Source organism: Dromaius novaehollandiae, chromosome 9 (assembly GCF_036370855.1).
Source record: "Dromaius novaehollandiae isolate bDroNov1 chromosome 9, bDroNov1.hap1, whole genome shotgun sequence".
Classification (NCBI taxonomy): Eukaryota; Metazoa; Chordata; class Aves; order Casuariiformes; family Dromaiidae; genus Dromaius; species Dromaius novaehollandiae.
The window spans coordinates 1,204,547-1,225,924 of NC_088106.1; the positions used below are offsets into that span (position 1 = coordinate 1,204,547).

The window sequence follows — 21,378 nt, forward strand, 5'->3', positions numbered from 1 at the left end:
AAGAGACTAATACACATCGAGAGTTCCTTTTCTAAGAATATGCAGCTATGTTTTCAAACAGAATGAGTTGTCGTGGCCTCATGTCTGAGAGTGGAGCTAGTAATCTGCCTCTACTTGGGTTTCTCACCCATGCGTTTGCAGGCTGCGCACGGGCCCATTTTCCTACAAAAAGCCGGTACTGCCCTCGTTCCTGGCTCTGGTTTTCCCTCCTTCCCCGTTCTGCCTTGCTGTGCCATGCTCGAGGGTGGCGAGCCTCCGTCCCCGGAGGCAGGAGTGGAAGGAGGAAGCGGGATGGGGTGGATGTGACCCTCGGCGGCGGAGCAGCGCTGGGGCAGGATGCATGAGGCCAGACGGACGGTAGAGGGAGCGGGTTTGTCAAAGCAGCGAAAAGGGACCTGGAAATCTCGGTATCCAGTACGGGGGAGAAGGGAGGAGTGATGCAGTTAAAATGTCCTTTGAGGAAATCAGCTGTTTAAATAAGGTCACGGTCTGCTGGCAAGATCCCAAGGACGATTGTGACAGGACCAGTGCAGAAAGCCGGTGCAGTATGGCATTAAATCGTTGTGATATCACTAATCATGTCTTCTGAAGACTTGCACTAAATGCTCAAAGTTAATCAGTTTGGTTAATAATATATGAGAGCTTTTCTGAAGGCTGATAGAAAAAAAATTCATGACTCGTTTGTGCCTTTCTACTTCAGAAGGGCAAGTTGTACTACCGAAAGCTGTTATATCATACCCCTCCTTCGTCTTATTTAATAAAAATGCTGCTTCTGGAAACCTTTTATTGTTCCTTAGAAAGTAGGGCTGGAGTTTAATTAAAAAATATTAATTTTATTTCACTGAAGAGTTTATTTGAATGTGGTAACTGGAATTGTGATTCCACATTTATTTAGCTAGCCTTTCTTTAAAAAAAGAAAAAACCTAAGCCTTGTTAGTATTTAAAGGAAACATGCTCAAATGATAAAATTCTTTAACATTGAAAACAAAATAACAAGCTCTGTCTTTTGAACTGTGTTTGAACATACTAGCAAGCAATCAGGCTTTTTTTTTTTTTTAGTTAAACCTTATCAGGAGTTAAGGACACATTCACTTTCTGGGAACAGACTTGCCTTACAAAGAGTACCTGCTCGGATTTGTTGAAAAAGTCCACTGAATACGTTTTTAGTTCCTTCCTGGTTTGAAAATAACAGGAATGTCCATGTATGTGTATATATATGTATATATATGTGTGTGTGTGTGTGTGTATATATATAAAAAAAAATAAAAAATTAAAAAAGTGTAGGTATAAATATATATATATGTGTGTGTATATAGAACTTAAGTCCTCCACGGGCGTAAGTGCATATTTGTTGCAAGCTTTTCCTCCCTGTTTAACCCAAAGCACAGCCGTGTGTCCCGGGGTAGGCGGAGCACCCTTCCGGGTGCCGTTTCTAGCCCGAGGCCCAGGGATGAGTTTTGGGTTGGAGGAGCGGTTTTCCAAGAGGAGCTCTCGGAGGGGAGGCCTGGCAGCGGAGCGGTGGGTCGCGCGGGCAGGACGCGACGCGGTGCCCCGAAGCTGCCCGCCCTGGGGCATCCCGGCTCGGCGGGCGCGCGGCACGGCCCCTCGGCTGCATCGGGATGCAGGGCATCTCCGAGGTGACGTTGCGGGTGACGCGGGCCTTCCCCGGTTGCGGTGAGTCATGCACCGAGCTGCCGCTCGAGAGGCTCGGCCGGGGCGCGGGAGGCCGGGGGTTTCCTCCGCTCCGTGGTCTGAGCTGAGCCCGCCGCTGTGCCCGTCCTGCCGCGGTCGCACAAAGACGAGTTCTGCGGTCCAGCTGCCCCAACGGCGTCTACGGCTGGCGTGGAAAGTCTGCTTACGGACTGGCGGCGATGGGGCCTTTGGTGTTCGACTTTCAGAAAGTTGCAGCTATTTTGGGTCATACCAAAACAGTGAATGTTGCGAGTGCGATGTCTTAGCTCGTGCAAGTCTTGCCTTGAGAGTGCGTGCTGCCGGTAGCTGTGGGTAACTGTCCCGTCCGATACCTCCTCAGTGTTCGGGTAACTGTCCCATCCGATACCTCCTCAGTGTTTTTCTTGGAACTTCTGTAAGATTTGGGAATTTCGGAGGAGGGGCCATGTCCGTTAGAGCTTCCCACAGCCTGGAGGAATCGTCATCCCTGTCCAGGCACATCTGCCCTGCGTGGCGTCTAGCGTGTCACGTCTTGTCGTCCCTGTGAACGTAGTCGTTAAGTAACATATGAATCGATCCTATCGTTTCCTGCCCCTGAAATTTTAAGGGTACAAATGTGATTTTAATACTAACCTTGAAGGCAATAGTTCAAGCCGTCTGAAGCGTGATCTGCACTTTCCCAGGCTACAGCATCATCAGGCTGTGGATCTGTCTAATTTTGGATCTCCCGTCTGTAGAGTTTAAGAGGTTTTACGTAACTGTATTATTAGCACGTTCACGTAAACGCTTGGCGCATCCGAGGGACGGAAATGACGAGGTGCCGCGATGGTGAGATGGCATCGGGAGGAAGGAAGCCGTGCACAGAGCCGCTGTGCCACGGAGCGGCCCGGCGTGTGCTGGCTGGCGTCGCGGCCGGTGCTCCCCCTCCGTGGAGCAGCACTGCCGCGCGTGCTTGCTTTCTGCAGGGGTGTTTGGTAATTTTCTATATCGCGTGCATACTCCATAGGCACATATAGGAAATACAGCTTTAAAACAGCCGTTATTTTCAGTGGAAAGCAAAATAAAGGTTTCGATTGCTAGGCACTTCCACTTTCTGTCCTCGGCTGCCATGCGCTGCAAGGCCCCTGCGCTCCAAAAGCCCGGTGCGTGCTTAGGTTTGTATGCTGTAATGGTTCTGGTGGTGGCACCTGGCAGAGCAGAAGTCTGAAGGAGAGGGGTGTAAATAACTAGTGTGTTTTCTGTCAGCTGTGTGTTTTTTTTAATTGCTGTGCATGCCAGCTTCTGAGAAGCAAACTCAGTTCCACATAAGTTGTGCGATTTCAATTCTGAGATGCAGAAACATCTTGTTGTTTCAAATAATTATGGTATCTTTTTTTCCTTCAGAAGAGATTGTTCTGCATATACACAAAACTGCAGAATCAGCACTCTTTTAAGGTGCATAATCACTGGTAAGCATTTGATTTGTGGTGGGGCTTGATTCTACATCTCTGAAAATGCAGTTCTGCTTTTTTGTAGATGTAGAATTGAGACTTATTTTTGCACTAAGAAGTTGCACGGTGATAACTTGACTCAGATCAACTGTCTGCATTTTTCTGAGCTGCAGAGCTGTCTCTTCTGGTTGTCTTAATTCTACATTAAAAAAAATAAGCTGCTTGAAATGGGTTAGTCATTCTGTGAACTTTTCTGAAGTTCAGGAAGAACAGGCAAGGAATTAATCTGTAGTTAATTTACGTAGATCTCGATGCTCTCCTGAGCAGGGTAACTTCATGCAACTTTCCTGTGAAGTGCACAAACACCTATCCTTTATTTATCCCTTTTGTTATGATGATTTTAACACAGAATTATGCATTTCTGCATTATTCAAAATTAAGAATTTATAGCATTTCTTGAAGTAAGTGAAATAACTTCCAACTCTAGCAAAGCAGGGTCAACTTGCCCTGTGTTTTGCTTCTCTTTGTTCTGGCTATCAAATAAATCAGGTCAGTTACGCAGTTTTTAGTCAAAAAAATAGGATATGTAATTATTGCTGGCTTAATGTCTAAAACTCTAGATGTGCAATCTGATATCGATAACGACGTTATTTAGTTTCCACTGCAGTCATTCTTAATGAGTTTTGTGAACAAATTAAACACAACCCCTGGGATCTCTGGGAGAAACATGCCTGGGTAGGTATGTCCAGGCGACTGGGGGTGTGATTGAAGCCTTGTGTCCCTTTAATTAGACCCTATAGCGATGCTGTGCAATAGATCAGGGGAAGTACAGACAGCCTGGTAGCAAATGAAAACAGTAGCAAGGGAAATTGGCTTTAATTTTGTTTGTATTTGTTGTCAGGTATGGTAACCGGAGTTTTACGTTGGTCCTAGGTTTGTGTTGCATTTATGTTTGTAGGGCTTAAATGCAAGCTACTGTTTGCTCGCGCAGTGGAAGTGGTTAGATCTCGTAGTGCCAGATTTTGCTGTTTTTGCTTTTCAGCTCTAAGTGTAGTTGAGTTCAGCTCAGAGCAGAGTTGAGTAACAGACTGATATTCTTGGCTGAGACCATCGTAGATGCTATCTGAAGGAAGTGTTTGTATACGTGTGCGTACGTATGTAAACTTGCATATATGCTGGCATACAGGCAGTGTTTTTCTAGTGAGCCTATTCCATGAGGGAAGAACACCCCATTTCTCTCATGTGGAAAATTAATTGTTTTGTCCTTCTTTTATGATTTGTTGTGTTGGTCTAAGAGAAAGAAGAAAAATCACATCTATTCAATTGGCATGCAGATATTTCCTCAGTTAAAGTGTTTGGGGATGGTGACCGGCTTGGGCAGGAGCGAGGAAGTGCAGCAGATCCAATGCAGTAGCACATCAGAAAAAATACTTCCAAAATGTGGATGGCTAGTGGAAACAGAGATATGGGAAGTGCTCATTAGATACAAGCATACTATACTCCATTGCTGCTGCTTAGCAAATATGGATTTTCTGAAGTCATAAACTTTGGTTTTTTAATGTTTGTGTTTAGGCACACAGGTCAGAAATAAATCATCTTTGCTGGGAGCTTTTTTGATCTTGGCTGTTTGACAGAATCCTCACTTCTTGAATCGCTTTCTTTTAATGAGCCAATGGGAGGCAAATAATGGCCTGGAAGCAGTTTCAGCAGGAGTAACAGATTGAGTAGGTCTGAAGCAATGTAAGGAAAGCGTAAATTCTGTATGGTTAATTTTGTTGAGAGGGTGTGTGTGCGCTGGGCTTTTCTCTTTTTCTCTTGCTCATAAAGCAGGCCTCCCTTTCCTTTTTTGTAAAACAACATTATGGTAAAGGAAAACTTTGCATTTGGTTTGAATATTAGCAGTGTGGGGAACCTGAGAGTTCCCTCTTTGGCTTGCAGATTATACTTCATCAGAAACCCTTAAGGAGAAAACATAAGCATGCATCTGTCAGGAGTTAAGAACAGAACATCTGTCATTAGTTAGGAGCAAAAGGCAGAAGCTGTGTTAGCTGTTTCTGGCCTGTTACCGCACAGCTTTTGTTTTCCAACAGCCAGAACATTGGCTGCTGAAAGCGGTTTGCTCAGAAGTAGGTTTGTTTGCTGTGCAGGTAAAGTGGTTTTCTCTGTTCTCCACCGCACAGGTAGCCCCGAACGACGAAGCCGTGGTAATGCTGCTCTGCGAATGGGCCGTGAGCTGTAAGCGGTCCGGTAAGCACCGGGCCATGGCAGTGGCCAAGCTCCTGGAGAAGAGGCAAGCAGAGATCGAAGCAGAAGTAAGTTCTCTCTGCTTGCAGAGCAGTGTGAACAGTACGCTTGGAAAGCGAGTAGCTTCTAAGGAAACCTCGCTGTAACCTCCACCCTTAATAGAACAAAACAAAGAAGTTTAACTGCATTTGGAGCACTAGGGATTTTGTCATCAATACACAGTTTAAGCTCTCATTCTACGTGAAAAGGCGTTCTGCTTAAGAGGAAATCGCAGCCTAATTTGGACGGGTTTGTTAGCTGTGTTTACGTCTGCCTGTGTGCAGTGGTTTCCTCCTGCGAGCCCGCTGTCCCAACGAGTCTGTGGCCCTGCGGCTGGGCAGGAGGCGTGCGGACCCGGCCGGTCCCCTGGGATTCGGCGGTCGGCGGCTGCGCTCCGCAGGGGAGGCTCTGGGAAAGCTCTCAAACCTGGCGTCCGTGCTGAGGCAAAACCTGAATGCAAATCCTAGCCTTGCGTTCCGTTATATTGCCTTTGTTTCCAGGAGAGTGATGGAAACGTTTCGGTGGAGGGGCAAAGCGCTCTGGTTGCTTTTGTCCGTCTGTCGTGGTAAACGATATTGCTCCCGTTTACGTAAGCTGATGGCCGCGTCCCTGCACTTTCCTCTTTTGCACATGCTTTCCCTTGAAATGTTTGTAACACTAAGCATGCCCTGCACCAAGGATCGAACCAGCGTAGTGCTCGCCATGGTGCAGGGCTGCCTGGAGCGATGCGGCGCCGGGAGGCAGCTCGGCCGGCCGGGGCTGGCAGGGAGCCCGTGGAGCCCGGCTGCTCGTGGACCACCGCGGTGCTGCTCGCAGATAGCGTGACGGGGCGACGGGCTTTCGCTTTGCTCTGCCGCGTCCTCCCCTCGCCACAAACCACCGAGCAGGGGAAGGCGGCTCGCAGTGCTGCGTCCGCCTCGGTCCCGCTGCAAGCCGTTTCGGGCAGAGATGCTGCGTTGTGCTTTTAGTGTAATTCATGCAAGCAAGATGAGTTGCTTTTTGTCTTTACATTGATTCTGGAAGTTCTGTGTCCTTAAATTTTACTTTTATATAAACCATGTCATTGCAGACGATGGTACATGCCTTGGACTTTCCTTTTTGATAAGTAATCAAAAGTGCTTAAATAAAATATCTTAGAAATAATTGAATTTAGCAACGACAGGAAAACGTGATTCTAGAACAAGTCTAGATTTTATTGGGAGGGGAAACGATCACACATAGAACTGCATCAGGTGCAAACTGTGTGAATATTATGTATATTTATGAGCAGATATATGCTTTTTTTCCTCCCTCCCCCCAACTCTTTAGAGATGTGGTGAATCTGAAGTCCTGGATGAAAAGGAGTCTCTATCATCCGCCTCTCTGACAGGTTCCAGTCTTCCTGTTTTCCAGAATGTCCTGCTAAGGTTTTTAGATACACAAGCTCCCTCGTTATGTGAGTATTAACTAATTTGTGTTCCAAAGTTGGTCAGAAAAAACTAGTCTCCTGTTGGGCTGCTGCTGTTTTGGTTTTGTAGCAAGTGTTTCTGGCTCAGTTTCCATGATGATTTCCTCTGCTTTCGTATGTACGTGCTTTCGAAATTTCCTGCCTTGTAATAGGATCTTCCTGTATCTTTTTCTTTTTTTTTTCACCAAAGGAAAGTTGGCAGAAACTACCTTTATTTCTGTTTGATTTGTAACAGGCTTTGAGAAAAGTACCTGTGTTCTTAGGCCTCTATAACATCAAACACCTTTTTGACACATGCACATTCAAAATGACAGACTTGCATACAAGTGTTAAAGTTGAAAATTGTCATCCTATGAATAGGTAGATTGAAAAAATGATCTTTGTCCAGTTTTGGTTGCTCTATGAAATGTGTTAGTCTAGTGAAACTCGTTTCTGATATCTATGGTACTGCAAGTTAGTGCATTTTTTAATCTAGTGCCCTTTAGGTAGAAGCAGATTTTATCTGGTTTGAAATGTGACACCAAAACCCCTCAATGTTCAAAAAGGAGACTTTAAAATATGGACTCTGCTCTGTTTTTTGGGTTAGTAGTGACCCTGGTTTTACTAAACCATCCAAAATACTTGTTCTTTAGACTGGTGTGTCTGATTTCCTTGTTTTCTATATGGTATTGTCCTTGGGCAGTTCTGCCAGACAGAGTAGGGAGACTAGCTGGGGAATGTTTTCCTTGCTTGAAATACTCTGTGGCATTTTCCAACTTTGGAATAGTTTTCTGTGCGTTGTTTTTACAGTGGTTGAGCTTCTATGTCTCCAAGAATGAGAAGTATGTAATCACTGCCTTTCGGAGGAGGGCAGACGCATTCGCACTGCATCCCGTCTGTGCATCCCCCGTTGCGGGGGGCAGATGGTGGTGGATAGTTCAGAGTGAATATTGGACTTGAAGGTCTGCAGAGAAGAAGTTCCGTCTTTGAGCTGGTGTTTGCTTGGGCATGCTGCTATAGCTTTTGTACTCCAGTAGAATGAGAATTCTAAAAAATACCGAAAGAATGGGTTAGGGTGAAAATTAGAATGGACCTATTTACCATGTATGCAGCAAAGATTGAAATAGGCCTAACTGTTATCTGTAAATTGCCTGCTAGTTTGACAGCAAGTGGCAATCGTATATAGAAATAGTATTATATATTGAACTAATTTGAATTTATACAGCATAATTTGCTTTTAAATATGTTTGGATTAGTGGTAGTTCTGTAGCTCAAGGTTTTGTTGCCCAGTAGAGTAGTTGTGGTATAGAGCTAATTTCTGTTAGTTGCAATGTTGCAAACCTTCCTAGGTTATAGAACGAGTAAAATTAAATATAGTTGTGACCAATGAAAACAACAATTTTTTTTATATTTTATTTCTCTAGGCTTTGCCTTGTCATTGCTAAAATAACATGCATTTGTTTTAATAAACTTTTTCCTGATATGCATGAGCACGTTCATCTGATAAAGCTTAATATTAAATTGTAATAAAGTAATCCTTTTACATTATGAATGTCTGGAATGCAGATATCTTGAGTTCTTTGAAAGTATTTTAGAATGGTTTGTGTTAAGAAGGTATTAGTGATAATATTGACTCATATATTCACCCTAAAATGCCCTTGTGAGTAAAACTTCATGAAGCAATGAAAACTTTGAGGTGAAAAAGGAGAGGGGCTACTGTGATGTGTTCATTTCTCCAGTGTCTCATGGGATATTTGCTGCTAAACATGGTACAAATAAGGGAATAATGGAGAGAGAGATTAGAAACCAACAAAAACACACTTTGAGAACTTAAGAATTGCTAAAATAAGTTGCCTTTAAGCCTCTTATGAAGTTCAGAATGAGCATATTCCTCAGTCTGGAAGTGTCTGTGGGCACGTGTGCACGTGAAGGTGATGAAATCAACTGTGAAATCATGATTTGTAAGTTTAAAAAGTAAGCAAGTATTATAGCAAAGACAGTGAAGTTTACTCTAGTACTAAACAGAATTTGAGAGGAAAGGGGAATCACTGGGCGGTCTGTTTTCCTCCAAAGCTTAAGGATAAACTCAATTTTTCTTTGCACAGGCAGTGTCCTCTTCCTCCCACCCCCCCCCCCCCCCTTATTTCTGGAAGTATTTGAGTGCTGTACTTGCTGCCGACACGTGCCGGCCTGAGCAGACGTGTATGGAGTAGGACGCTCTGAAATTCCATCTTGTCTGAATGCCATCAGATGCCTCGAACTGGTAGCAAAGCAAAACTGTGCAAGTTGTGTGTCACTGGATGGGAAATAATCCTCTCTGTGGAGAGGAGAAACCTATGCAGGATCCCCGAGATGCTTTTAGTAGGCCTTTAAAACTTTAAAATAAATATGCAGGGGTTGTAATTTGGATAGCTGAAAACCAAATATTTGTGTTGAAATTAGACTAAGTTGGTGTCTTTTTTTTGATAGCTGACCCAAACAGTGACCATGAGAAGACAGAGTTTGTGAATTTGGTGCTGCTGTTTTCTGAGTTCATTCGACACGACGTTTTCTCCCATGACGCATACATGTGCACTTTAATATCGCGTGGAGACTTGTCAATCACCGCAACCTCTAGACAGCGTTCACCTAATGGGGAAACTGTGGACGAGCACTATTCTAAGGATCACGATATGAAATTGGAGGTACCACTTCATGCTTTTTTTTCTCCCATGTTTGATATTCTGTTTCATTCATGGTAGATTTTTTTGCCAAAGCATTAGTATTTCTGAGACATGATATTAAAAAAACTATAGATAAATCAGATAAGATTAGAAGATCCATTATGCTTCATTCTTGTATATACCTTGGAGTACTGCAGTTTTGGTGCAAGTACTGTTAATTCTCCATAACTGTTAATTCTCCAGCGATCTAAATAATGCAGAAAAAACAAAAAGGCATAAGATAGCCTTCTAAATTTACCACTGAAAAACCGTATTTGCAGATATGTTTCAGTGAAGAATTCGGTAGAATAGCTTTAAGCAGGAGGAGTCCGCGTGGAGCCTGGAGTAAGCTGCGTGGGCTCTGCATCGCGCGGAGCAGGTTGGCGCTGCGCAAGCATGGGTGATTCACAGCCTGGTAGTCTGCTCGCAGCCCATCGAGTATTTCCGTGTAGCAAACAGCCACAATCTGAAGATCGTAAAGCCAGACCTCCTGACTCATATATGCACGATCCAGGTGCCGTCTCACGTCTTCCACCGGATGAGCAGTTCTTAAACTTTTCTGGAAGCAGTGAAAGAAGATGATGATTCTTCACTCTCGACTGTGGTCCGGATTTGTAATTCTGCTGTGGCGTAGCCTGTCCTGCTGCACAGCCTACGGGGAACGGCCGGCCGGCTAAAGTCGTCGCTCATATTTATTTTTCATTTCTTTTGCATATCTCTTATGTAGGTCTCATGGCCAAATTTGACCCAAGAGATAGGAGGTTTGTAGGATTTGCCTTCTGTGATGGGACAAAATAGCAAGTCAGTGCTGGGAGGATGCAAGAGGCAGCTTTCACAGAGTGTTTGCAGAAGTTTCACAGGACTTCCTGTGCAGGAGTCCCTGCGGGCAGAGCTGCACATAGGGATGTACTGCAAGGTTTTATCTTCCCCTTTGGCTCCTGCCCTTCTCTAGCCTTTTGTGGATTTAGGCTGGAAAAATCCTTTTGTGAATAAAGGCTTTAAATATCTAAAAACTTCCTACCATCCGTTTTTTTCTTATTCTGTAAATATGTGGAATCAGTTAAACAAGGCTTCAGTAAAATGTGACTGATGTTTGTTTCTCTCTCTCTGACGACTGCTAGGATCATAGCATTATGGAACATGTGGGCATTGACTCAGGAACCACTAATATTTTTGATGATGTAGACAAAAGTGACTTTAAGGCAGATTTTGGTTCGGAATTTCCAGTAGGTTTAACTTTTGATTTTCTGCATGCCGTCAGTGCCTGTGCCTGCTTGCTGCTTACACTAAATCTTTTTTTTTTTTTTCCATGTCCCTAGAATCATCTCGCTTCTCTCACCAGCACGTGTCCTTTGGCATCCAGCCTCGGTAGCACTTGCCATGTCGGTGTATTGCCTCTTTTCTGCGTATCATTCTTTCTCTCTCTCTCTCTGTCTCTCCATCTCCCCTTCATCCCCCCCGCCGATATTCAGAGTACTGCGCATTACAGTTAATCAGGAATGAATATGCAGATTTAGCTACTTACTTAACATAAAGCGACCCCAAATTGATACTGTTTGCTTCCTAAATGACTATTCTGTGTCTCTGCTTGGTCTGCAAACCTGTCTCCCCCGCTCTTTCCTTGCTGCTGGCCTGCTGCTGGATTTCTCTTGAATCCCCTAGTTGCTTCCTTCGGACTGGTCCTCTTTCTGCATCCCCAGGGCGGCCTGTGCCCTGGCCGATCGATGCAGATCCCCTTGCAGGATGTTGGGGCCCCTGTTCCTGCCCGACGTCTGTCTTGTCCGTGGTTTCAAGCATATCCATGCCGGCCTGTAATGCTTCACCCTTCTCATTGCTTCCCCGGAATCACTGGACGGTCTGATCATACAGTTTCTGTGTCAAACAGCATGTAAAGTGTGGAAACTGCTCTGAACTGTAATTTTTTTCCTGACCGAATAGTGCTGGTTTGTAACTTGCACAATAACAATGGAGAGATACACATACACAAATGTGTAATGTATATTTAGCTGCTTAAATTTCAGGCTTGGTTCCGATCGCCTTTGCTTTGTCTGTCTTAGAAAACAGCCAGATACTTCTAAAGTGACTGTAGGCAAAAACAAAATTGATCTCTGAATGGAATTGCTGAATTTTGAAAGTTTGAGGTTACACTCATCTTAAATGTTTGTTTTACATGACTTAGATTTTTTCTCCGATGCCTGGGGAGCCTTGCGAGAATGTGAACTCTTCTTTAGACAGAAGAATTTCGGTTACCAGTGAGAAGTCTGTCAAGAGAGAGAGGCTGAGAGAACTGATTTTTCCATCCAGTTATGACCTCCTTCGCCATTTGCAGTATGCGACGCATTTCCCTATACCTCTGGTAAGTGAACTCTGCTTGCGTGCCTAAGTGTGCTCACTGCTGTAATGCCAAAGTATTTAAAGGAATAAAGTTCAGTCCCGCTGTGCAAAGAGCTGTGAGAGCTTTGCCTGAGGACTGCAAACAGTTCGCATGATGTTCGTTATTCCTGCCCGTGTGCGCTGCAGGTGACGGCTGTAGAGTGGCATTAGCGCGGCGTACGGAGGTCGTTATTTTATCAAAAGCAGGTAAACCGTGGGGAGGTGTAATAGGCATGGTGACTTACTAGAGTAAGGAAAGAAGCACCACATGAAAAACATCACCTTCTAGGGTCCACTAAAAGTTTGTTAAGTAGAAACTTTGATAATGTAGTTGGACAAATGAATGAATATACTAAAATATCAGAAACAAATAGTTCTAAAGTGTAAGGGACAGAGTGGTGTTATTTCTTCCCACCCACTCCTTGGCATGGGTTTTGGTTGCTGCTGCTGTTCTGTTTGTCTATGGGACTCCTGGGAACTAAAGGAAGCCCCATGAATAGCATTCCAGATCCCAAATCCTCATTCTCTTTGCTTTTCATCATTTCCACCACGCTGGGAAAAGGGGCCAAATACTGAACAAGTCTGGAAACGGGAATGTATCTCTACTTCAGAATTTTCTTCTGAAACAACAATGATAACTGTTAATGATATTAAATCCTATCAATACAGGAATTGTCCAAGTGAGAATAGGATGTGATAACGACAAGTTTCTTTTAACTTCCTTCCTTGACAAAGTTTGAGCTCTGAGTTATCGAGGGTGATCTGTTGTTATGAGAATATTGAATGAGCTACTACTGTCAGTGACAGCAGTCAGGACAGTTTTGAATGCTTGCTTAGTGCGATTCATATTTGCCTGTTTTAGGATTAGGGAAAAGTAACTTCTTTTTACATTTCTGAAATATTTTTTATTTACAGTTAGAACTAATCCAGGTACATGGGTTTTGCCTGTGCAAATTTGATTTTGACTTTGACTATTTTAGACATGCATTGTCTTTGAAAGTATTCGTAAATTAGTAAATTAATACTTAGCTGCTGTTTTCTAATTTTTTGGAAGTAAGACAAAAAATACACTGGATGTCAATATGCTTTATCTTAATTCTAAAATTTGCTTGAATTTCCTATAATGTATATTGTTAGCTTTTTCCATATTCATTGAAGTAACAAGGAAAGGCAAAGGAACGTGACAAGAACGAGAAATTTATTTATGAGAACTGCAGGTGCGATGTAAGCAGATACAATAATTTTTAATCAGTGCAGCTTAAAATTACTTTCAGAAGTAATGCCCTTTAAAATGTTTTTGGGTTAATTGCATCTGTGAAAAGCTCTGCAGCTTATGAACCTGCCATTAAGTAATCTCTTTCCTTGATTGCACCAAGTCATTTCATACAGGGAGTCTGCAATATTTTATGTAGTAAGGGTGAGTTCAGGTATTTATCCATAAATATTTATAGAGTGTGTTTGTGTGTCTCTGAGCGTGTTGCTGATGTCCTGGTGGGTCATCACTGGTTTCCAAAAGGCAGTATCAAGTGTTCTGCTCGTTCAGACCTACCGTATGAACGTGTAATAAAGCAGTTTTACTGTTAGTCAAGTTTTTCCCTTCTGCTGGGGCTTATGATTGAACAGTCACGTTGTTGACCTTGTTAGCCATGTTCGCAATTGCACAACAGCCGGGAATACCATGTATCCGTGCACACTTCAGATTTGGGTTAGAGTCAGTACTTCTGTGTCTCCTGGTCCGGCCCGCAGTGCGCCTCTTCTGCCGTGACAGTCTTTGCCTCTTCACCTGGGAAAAGCTTTGCCCCTTTCGGTGCTGTGAAAGTCTTGCTAATCTTCAATCTGAATGATTTAGAAAGATGGTAATACAGAATAGGATCAAAGCAGAGGTTCGATACTGCGAACAGCAGGGTCGATTCTTTTGCTTTAAAGAGAGTTTGTTTCAGGTAGCAGTTGGTTATCGTGTCGCTTTGGCTCAGAGTGTAGGGAATACGAACGATGTGGTAGGGCACAAAACACATCAGGTAGCCTGCAGTTACCAGCAGTATGTTGATTAGGGCTTTCCTTACGTTGGCGTAGCTCTCGCTGTACTTGTTTTGGTACAGCTGCCTAACAACAAGTAAGTTGGAAACCAGTATCACAGCTGAAAAATTGAGGAATATTGCCATACAAATGAAATTTGTAAACACATGCCAGTCTCTTCCGAATTTTGTTTTGAAATCAATGCATCCCACGTTAGCTCTTTCTTCAATGTCTTTGATCGGAATGGCCATGTTGGGCACCGTTATCAGGAGAACCATCGTCCACACGACCGCAGACAGCATCTTGGCAAACCCGGGCTCTTGAATACGATAGATCTTGTAGCTGTGCTTTAGCTGAAGGCAGCGATCCATACTTACAAATCCCAAAAATATAATTGATAAATACATGTTCAGGTAGATGAAACAGGCTGTGACTTGGCAGTGGAATATTCTCAGTTTCCAGGGTGCAACTCCCAGGTCAACAATTATTTTAACTGGCAACGCCAAAGTCAACAAAAAGTCTGCTGTTAGGAGGTTAATTAAGTAGATGCTCATACACTTCTGTTTCTGATCTTTTTGTGTGAACGCCCATAGTGCAAAACAGCTTCCAATAAATCCCATAAGAAAAATCAAGTAGTAAAAATAGGTAAAAGGTTCCATTTCTGTATGGACATTGCATTGTGAAACATTGCTTGGCATTGTATATTTCTTGTACAAGTTAGTTTTCTGCTAGGAGATGTCAAGAACCTAAAAAAAAAAAAACCCAAAAACAAGACATCAACTTTTCCTGAAAAAAAAATTTTCTGTGCGAGTTTTTCATCTAATTTCATGGAAAAAATGCAACCACAAAGAAACATATATATATTTTTGTCCATATTCACTCTGTTTCACAGGTATTTGAGAGGCTTGTGTTCATATGTAAATTTGGAATATGTATTAGGTTTTGTTGTTGAAAGCATAGAGTTTCTCAGCAATCTATATCACCAAAAGCAGTATTTCTGTGTGTGTTTGGCCTAAAGTTTTGGATCTGTTTGAGATAAACCATTATTAACTAGTTAATAATAATTAAATAACAATTAAATTAACTAGTTAATAATGGTCACAATAAAACTTTAACTTGAACAGTTAAAACTAAATATAATAATAAAGGCTAATGTTTATAGCAGTCTCAGTTTATAAAAATCTGAGGAGTTTGAAGGTGAAACACTGGCAGCCACATAGGCAGGGATGTCAGATGACCGGTCCTAAGCGTTTGCAAACTGCTCTCTTTCAAGTTGAACGGAGGATGAATGAATTGAATATTTTTATGAAGCCTCTAGAAGAAACACATTTTGAAAAAAGCAGCTGTTAAATTATTTTGTTCACCTCCTGTTTTAGGCTTTAGCAAAAAGGAGAAGTGGTGCTTTTTTGTTTTTTGTTTTTTAACTTTAGTCTTAACTTTTTAGCTGCCGCTGCCAAGGGTTTTTTGCGTTACGCCAGCAGACTGTTGCACAGAGCGCTTGCTAGAAAGAAGGAACTCCTATTAGAATTTCTTGGAATAAGGAACAACAGATTTATGTTAGGAATAGCATCAAACTACGACTACTTTTTATTTCGCTCTGTGGTTCTGAAGTTCAGCGTACGATGCAAGAGAAGTGCTGTATTGCACCCACGTTTGTTTTCTGCTGTAAAATGCATAGCCAGACGTACAAAACTTGTGTTACAATCTATGTAAGCACAAAGGGTTGCAGGTACTTAGTGATTTAAAGCGAGGGGGGGAAAAACCAGTTTCTCTGCTGTAGCTGGCTTTGTGCAGGTGGCAGCTCTTGCCGTGAGCGTGCGGAGCTGCCCGAGCCTTGGTGGGGGAGAGGGCAGCGCTGCCGGCACGGTGCCGCCGTCCCATCCCGTCCGGTCCCGGGGAGCCCGACACGGAGCCGCCTGCTCTGACGGGGACGGGCAGCCCGGCGCGCGGAGCCTGGGGACGTCGGGTCCGAGCCCCCGAGGAGACAGCGGCTGCGGGCGAGTCACGCTGGCCGCAGGCAGAGAAAACGGCTGCGCTCAATATTTGAACCTGACTTCCAGTGCGTTTGGCGCAGTTAGTATTTTAAGCTGTATATTTACATAGATCGAGATAGACTGAAATAAATACCGAAAGCACATACCTTTCTCACTGGTCTCTGGGGTCTTCTGAGCATTAATCTGTTAATGGCTGGTGTCTCTCAGTGAGTATTTTCTCATTGCTCAATAATGTGTTAATCTTTCCTCCTACTGCATTGGGTGTTTTTTTAAATGCGTCTGTGGTTTTTAAATGTGCTGATTGACGCAACTAAAACCAGCATTCAAATAGCTAAGCCACGTGGAAGGTACCTAAAAGAGAGGTGACAGAAAAATGCAAGTGTTCATGGAACAATCCAAATCCTCTTTCTTCTAAGGGCTGGACTGAAAACGCACTAGATGCAGCTCTCGGTACCGTTTCTGCATGTTCTTCTGCCCCTTTTAACTTAGTTTTGTGGTGAGCTGTTTTTCAGGCGCAGAATGAAACGGAGGACAGGGGAGAAAAGAGCTGTGGAAGAAGAGAGGTACGCGTTTTAGCGTTTTACGACACGGCCAGTGGAATGCCTTGTTGTAATGCAAAATACTGCTGCTGTGGTATTTGAGGTGGACGGAAAACAGTCGAGTTGCTTTGCCTGTCTGCATCAGAGCTGATAGGGATAGTGAATAACACCTTCAACTTGTTGGTATCTTGTGATAAAAACTAAAGCAGCAGACCTGGAGACAGTGACATTCTGCCAACCTCAAGCCTAAAGCTTTATGTTTAAATGTTTATCATGTGTTTGCTTTTGTAACGGTGACCAGGCGTTTATGGTGGACCCTTCCCCATAGTCCCTGTGACTTCATCAGGATACGGCTTAGTGCCAGATTCTCAAACTGGGGCATCCAACAGCCTGTAGCTTTTCTTTGGCTTTTAAAAATCTAAAACTCCCTTTTCCTCCCTCCGCATCTGTCTTGGGATTAGAGACAGAAATGTGAGGATTCTGCTGCTGTAGTTGGTCCTTATTCACTAGAATATTCCTGCATGAAATTCCAAGTTTAAGAGAACTTTTTTTTCCTAGAGTTGCAACCTCAGTTAGAGATTTAGAAGTACATAGGGAGTTTTCTGATAGGGATTCAGGTTCTAAACCTTTGGAGGCTTACCAGGCACTATTGAGGATAAAAATGACATGTCAGGTATACAGAGGAAGTGTTCATACTAAAGCTTTTGTTTTTTATTAAGCCAGGAGAATATATCTGTCTTTAGACTAGGAGGCTGAGGGTACTGACAATAATACAGAAAAACTAACATGTTATCACTGTGTTGTAGTTAAGAATCCACAGGAATTTACAAATCATGTACCAGAGCTCTGTGAAACAACAAGTTAAGTATGTCTGGTTTTAGGTTTAGTCATAAGCTTAAAGTTCAGACCATATTTGTCGAAATGTTTGCAAAGCTTCATAATCTAGAATGATCCTATGTTCAGTTTTGAGCAAACATGGACTGGTTTTGTGGTCTCGTGGTGTTATGCTAATGATGCAAAACTGGTCTTTTTTTTTTTTCTTTCTTTCTTTCTTTCTTTCTTGCTGGACTCAGTTTTGTGTGTGTTTGTGTCTCCCCTTTGCTTTTGAGTCAGTTTACAGCTCAGAAAACTTTCCCAGGTCTAAAGAGGGAAGGTGATGGTCAGGTAAACCTTCAGTGGAAAGTGTTCTAGTTTTCTACAGAGGTGTCTCAAGAGGAGAAGAGGCACAAGACTATCAAAAGTGTTCTAATTCTGTTTTTGTTGCTTGTTCAGTGTCATCCTATTGCCTTGTCTATACAACTAATTTAAAAGGCTGTGTTGGTTCATAAATTATAGATGCTGATCATGGATTTTGGTGTGACCAAGGTTGCTGAGAACTTCTCACTAAAAATCACTATTTGTGGTAGTTTAAACTTTGCTGAATTTTTAACTTTTGGTTTGAAATTTTCCATGATGAGTCTCCTTCCCCTCCCTCCATCCCTCCCTCCTGGGATTGGAGGGGTGGTGCGAAGAAGGAAGGAGGTGGTGGTGTAGGGGGGGGATTCCACCAAGATGATTAAACCATTTCTGAGAATAAGGCTAGGAAAAATAATGTCTAAACATTAAGAAAATTTGATGACCTTTTAAAAGAGCATCGAGAACCTTGTGTTTTGAATTGGAGACACCAAAGACTTTATGTGGGTAGTTTCTGTGCCAGGATTTCTTTTGATTCTTCTCTGCGTTTTGCTTATTCCTTTGGAGAAAAGTTCCACGTGCAGAAAAGGTTTTCACAGACTTTGTGGAGTTCGGCTGCTAGTGAATCTGCAATTTTTTTCTTCTTCTGAGCACAGTCCCTCGCGTAGGTGATTGAGCTGTGCGTCCACCATTCCCGCTGAGCGGCGGAGCCGGCAGCTTCCCAACTGGTGGTGCTGGTGGACCCTGCCCGGGAGTGGGAGGCAGCGGGAAGGCGAGCGGTGGGACATCCCCGCGAGTCCCTCTGGTACCCCGCTGCGTGGAAAACGGCACTGCAACGCCGCGCAGCAGGAAGGAAGCGAGGCAGGACGTTTCGTAAGAGAGGCAGGGTTGGACCGGAGGATCTAGGTACGGTTTAGGAAACGTAGTTAAAAGAGGAGTCAAGAGCGGTGGGTGCCTCTGAAGAGCTGGGACCAGCTCCTCAAGGTCATGGTAGAGCTGGTAGGATGGAGGGAAGCTGGGAGAAAGAAGGATATGAGAGAGCTGGTATGGACGGGGAGAGCTGAGAGCTTGTGGGTTCTGCAGACTTGGTTTCTGACTTTCTGGAGCTGCGCAGTGTTGTCACGGGCATCTGTGTGTGAGGAGCGTCACGTTGTGTGGGGTGGGCACCGACTTGGAGAAGCAGGAGGGCTGGTTTCTGTTCGGCCTACACTGACTCTTTGGGACCAGTGCTGAAGCTTAGTGACGGCGTGACACCCCTTTCCCTAGAGCAGGCGCACGTGCAGGCTGCGTCAGTGCTCGGGTTGGGTGGTGGTCCTTAAGGAGATGCCAGCCTTGTCTTCTCCTCCCCCTCAGCGGGTAGCCTCCGGGTTTATTTGCTTCATGCTCCTCAGAGAAGAGTCCCGAGAGACTTATTAATTTGCTGCTAGACTTCTCCGCAGTACTACTTCTTAGTGTTTATGAAGCATTCAGATATTTGGGTTATGAAACACAAGCTGGGAGAGGCTGGTCCTTAGCCATGGCACAGGTGGAGACGTGAGGCAGAGAGGGTTCCAGCCGAGCCCTGGCCAAGCTCGGGAGATGCTACAGGAGGCCAGACATGGAGTGGGAAGCACTACGTGTACATATGTGTGTGTATATGTATATTTAAGGCACAACCCCTCCGATTTTGGACACTGAGAATACTTGCAGCCGCAGTAAATCCGACCGCCTGCTCCCCTCGTGAGAAGGAAACATGGTTAGATGTGAGCACCTATGAAAAACCGAGTGAGTCATTTAGCTTCTACCTGCAGAGCTCCGCTCCAGGCTGAGACCACTTCCTGGGCCACGTTCGGGTGTCTGGCCGTGACGCCACACTTACCGCTTCGGGCCCCTGCCTCGCCAGGGATCCGTTGCCAGCAGTGCAGTGCACACAGGGCAGAGGTCCTCTGGGCCATATCCTGGTCTGGCCTTGGTTCCTGCCCAGATCGGATTGCCTGGAGCAAAATGGGCTTTGTGAGGAAGGGAGAAGATGGCGTGAGTTAAAGATGCCCTGTAAGAGGTGGAGTTGAGTTTAAAATACAGCTTTCATTCTTGAATGTTATGTTTGGGAGGGGCAAAAGTAGCATATCATGCATGTGTGCATTTACAGTATATTTGGCATTAGCTTTATGACTGATGGACGGGTCCAGCTTATGATGTCCAGATATGCCTCTGAACCTCTTTTCATTGCTTCTTCCTTGTCTTTGATTCTGGAGCATATCATCTTAGCTAAATGTTAAGAAGCGCTAGCCAGCCATAGTTTTCAAGTATGATCTGCTCTCTTTTAAGTGAGAAAAATACATAATATTCACAGCCATTAATCCATCCATTAGGAAGCTAATAATTGAATCCATATAATTTGTACCCCTGTATCTTTTAGATGGGGAAGGTTGTCAAGTATAGATTTAAATGCTTACGTGATTTAAACTCTTAGTGACTGTTTTCTAAGCAACTTACCAAAATAAGGCTTATTGGCATTAGTGCCCACATGGATTTTGTCCTTTGTGCCTTAGATATCATGGCATCAGATATAGTGGAAAAAAGCTGGGAGACATTTGGGCTGCTGTTAGATGGGGGAAGCTAACTGCAGACTTCTTCCTGAACGGGACCGTTGTCCTGGGGGCAGGAGACTCCCCCGTCGTGGAAGAACCAGCCTGGACACTATTTTCCTTTGCCGTTTGGGGAGAAGCAGCACAGAAGCAGAAGCCGGCAGTCTGCGGGAAAGCATCACGAGCGGTCCCCAGGAGGAGGATCGGCAGAACGGTGGTTCAGCTGGCTGAAAACTAATAGTTTTATTATATGGAAATTAATAAAAAAAAGAAGCAGAGCTCCGATAGTGGTTGGTTCTCCCAGTCTAGGTAATGACATGGTCTCCTGAACGCAGCTCCTCAGAAGGGTTGGGGAATCAGCTGTGACTGTTGCCGACCCTTTTTTGGGTGAATCCTTTGTGAGGGGAGCGGTGGGCTCATGCTTCACTCGGTGTGGTGTTAAAGACACTGAAAGCTCGAGATTTAACTGAGTCTCCATTTCTGCAATGCACCTCTCTGTGGATGCACAAGCCGGATAGGTGTGCAGGGGTAGAAAGTTTTAACTCACTAGGTAATAGAGGATTGAGAGGAAACCCTGCTTTTATACTGATTTTTTTCCATCACTTGCGTGATGGTGGACAGAAATCTCACTAGCAAGCAGTTTATTCTTTTAGCTGTTCCTCAATGGTGAGATAAGCAGCTAAAATAAGCTTTAGAGGCATATAATAGTGAGTGGATGCTACAAATGAGTTCTGAGGGCTTTCTTTCCTTTCTGTGCATTGCTGCGGCAATTACAAGATTCGTTATTAAAGCGCATCTTTGAGGAGCAGTCCTCGAGCAGGGTCGTGGCCATCCTTTACCTATATAGCGAGGCATTTTTCTTTCATGCACAAACTAGCAAGTTCAGCACATTCTCTTAGAGCTTTTCATGACTTCTACTGATGGATTGATGGATTACATTTTTTTTACCCCATAATGTCTACAACATAGATGAAAAAATATAAGTGATCTTGGGGTACTTAAGAATTCCAAGCAGAAACATGTATTTTGGTGAAGAAGAAATGATGGATACATTTATTTAGATGCATAAGATGGGAAGATCTGATCGGTGTAGCCTGTGCCCGTGTGTCTGGTTCGTGTTTGGCACCCTGCGCTGTGGGACCTGCAGATGTTGCAGGTAGGTGAGGACGGGAGGTGCCTCCGAATGTCCCGGTGAGGAACTTCA

General features: G+C 44.0%; 2 protein-coding genes across 11 annotated transcripts in view; one reads left to right on the top strand and one right to left on the bottom strand.

Annotated features, from left to right (window-relative positions):
* Window positions 1-21,378, top strand: part of MED12L (mediator complex subunit 12L) — a 154,434-nt gene that overhangs the window by 28,612 nt on the left and 104,444 nt on the right. For 7 of the 10 annotated variants that reach the window (XM_064516467.1, XM_064516468.1, XM_064516464.1 and 4 more), the window contains 5 exons: window positions 5,282-5,413; window positions 6,693-6,819; window positions 9,280-9,494; window positions 10,634-10,738; window positions 11,692-11,868. In XM_064516467.1, the coding sequence (XP_064372537.1) occupies window positions 5,282-5,413; window positions 6,693-6,819; window positions 9,280-9,494; window positions 10,634-10,738; window positions 11,692-11,868 (756 nt within the window). The remainder of the gene's footprint in view (window positions 1-5,281; window positions 5,414-6,692; window positions 6,820-9,279; window positions 9,495-10,633; window positions 10,739-11,691; window positions 11,869-21,378) is intronic. The other 3 variants (XM_064516472.1, XM_064516473.1, XM_064516469.1) reach the window with 1 other exon arrangement.
* GPR171 (G protein-coupled receptor 171) lies at window positions 13,063-16,444 on the bottom strand. Its single transcript, XM_026110046.2, has 2 exons — window positions 16,042-16,444; window positions 13,063-14,647 (listed from the first exon to the last, which is right to left on the bottom strand). The coding sequence occupies exon 2, from the start codon at window positions 14,597-14,599 to the stop codon at window positions 13,598-13,600; it is 1,002 nt and encodes a 333-aa protein (XP_025965831.2). The 5' UTR covers window positions 14,600-14,647; window positions 16,042-16,444; the 3' UTR covers window positions 13,063-13,597.

What these genes read in the sequence shown, in the direction of transcription:
- GPR171 (XM_026110046.2), bottom strand. Translation starts at nt 14,599, where the DNA reads ATGCCAAGCAATGTTTCACAATGCAATGTCCATACAGAAATGGAACCT.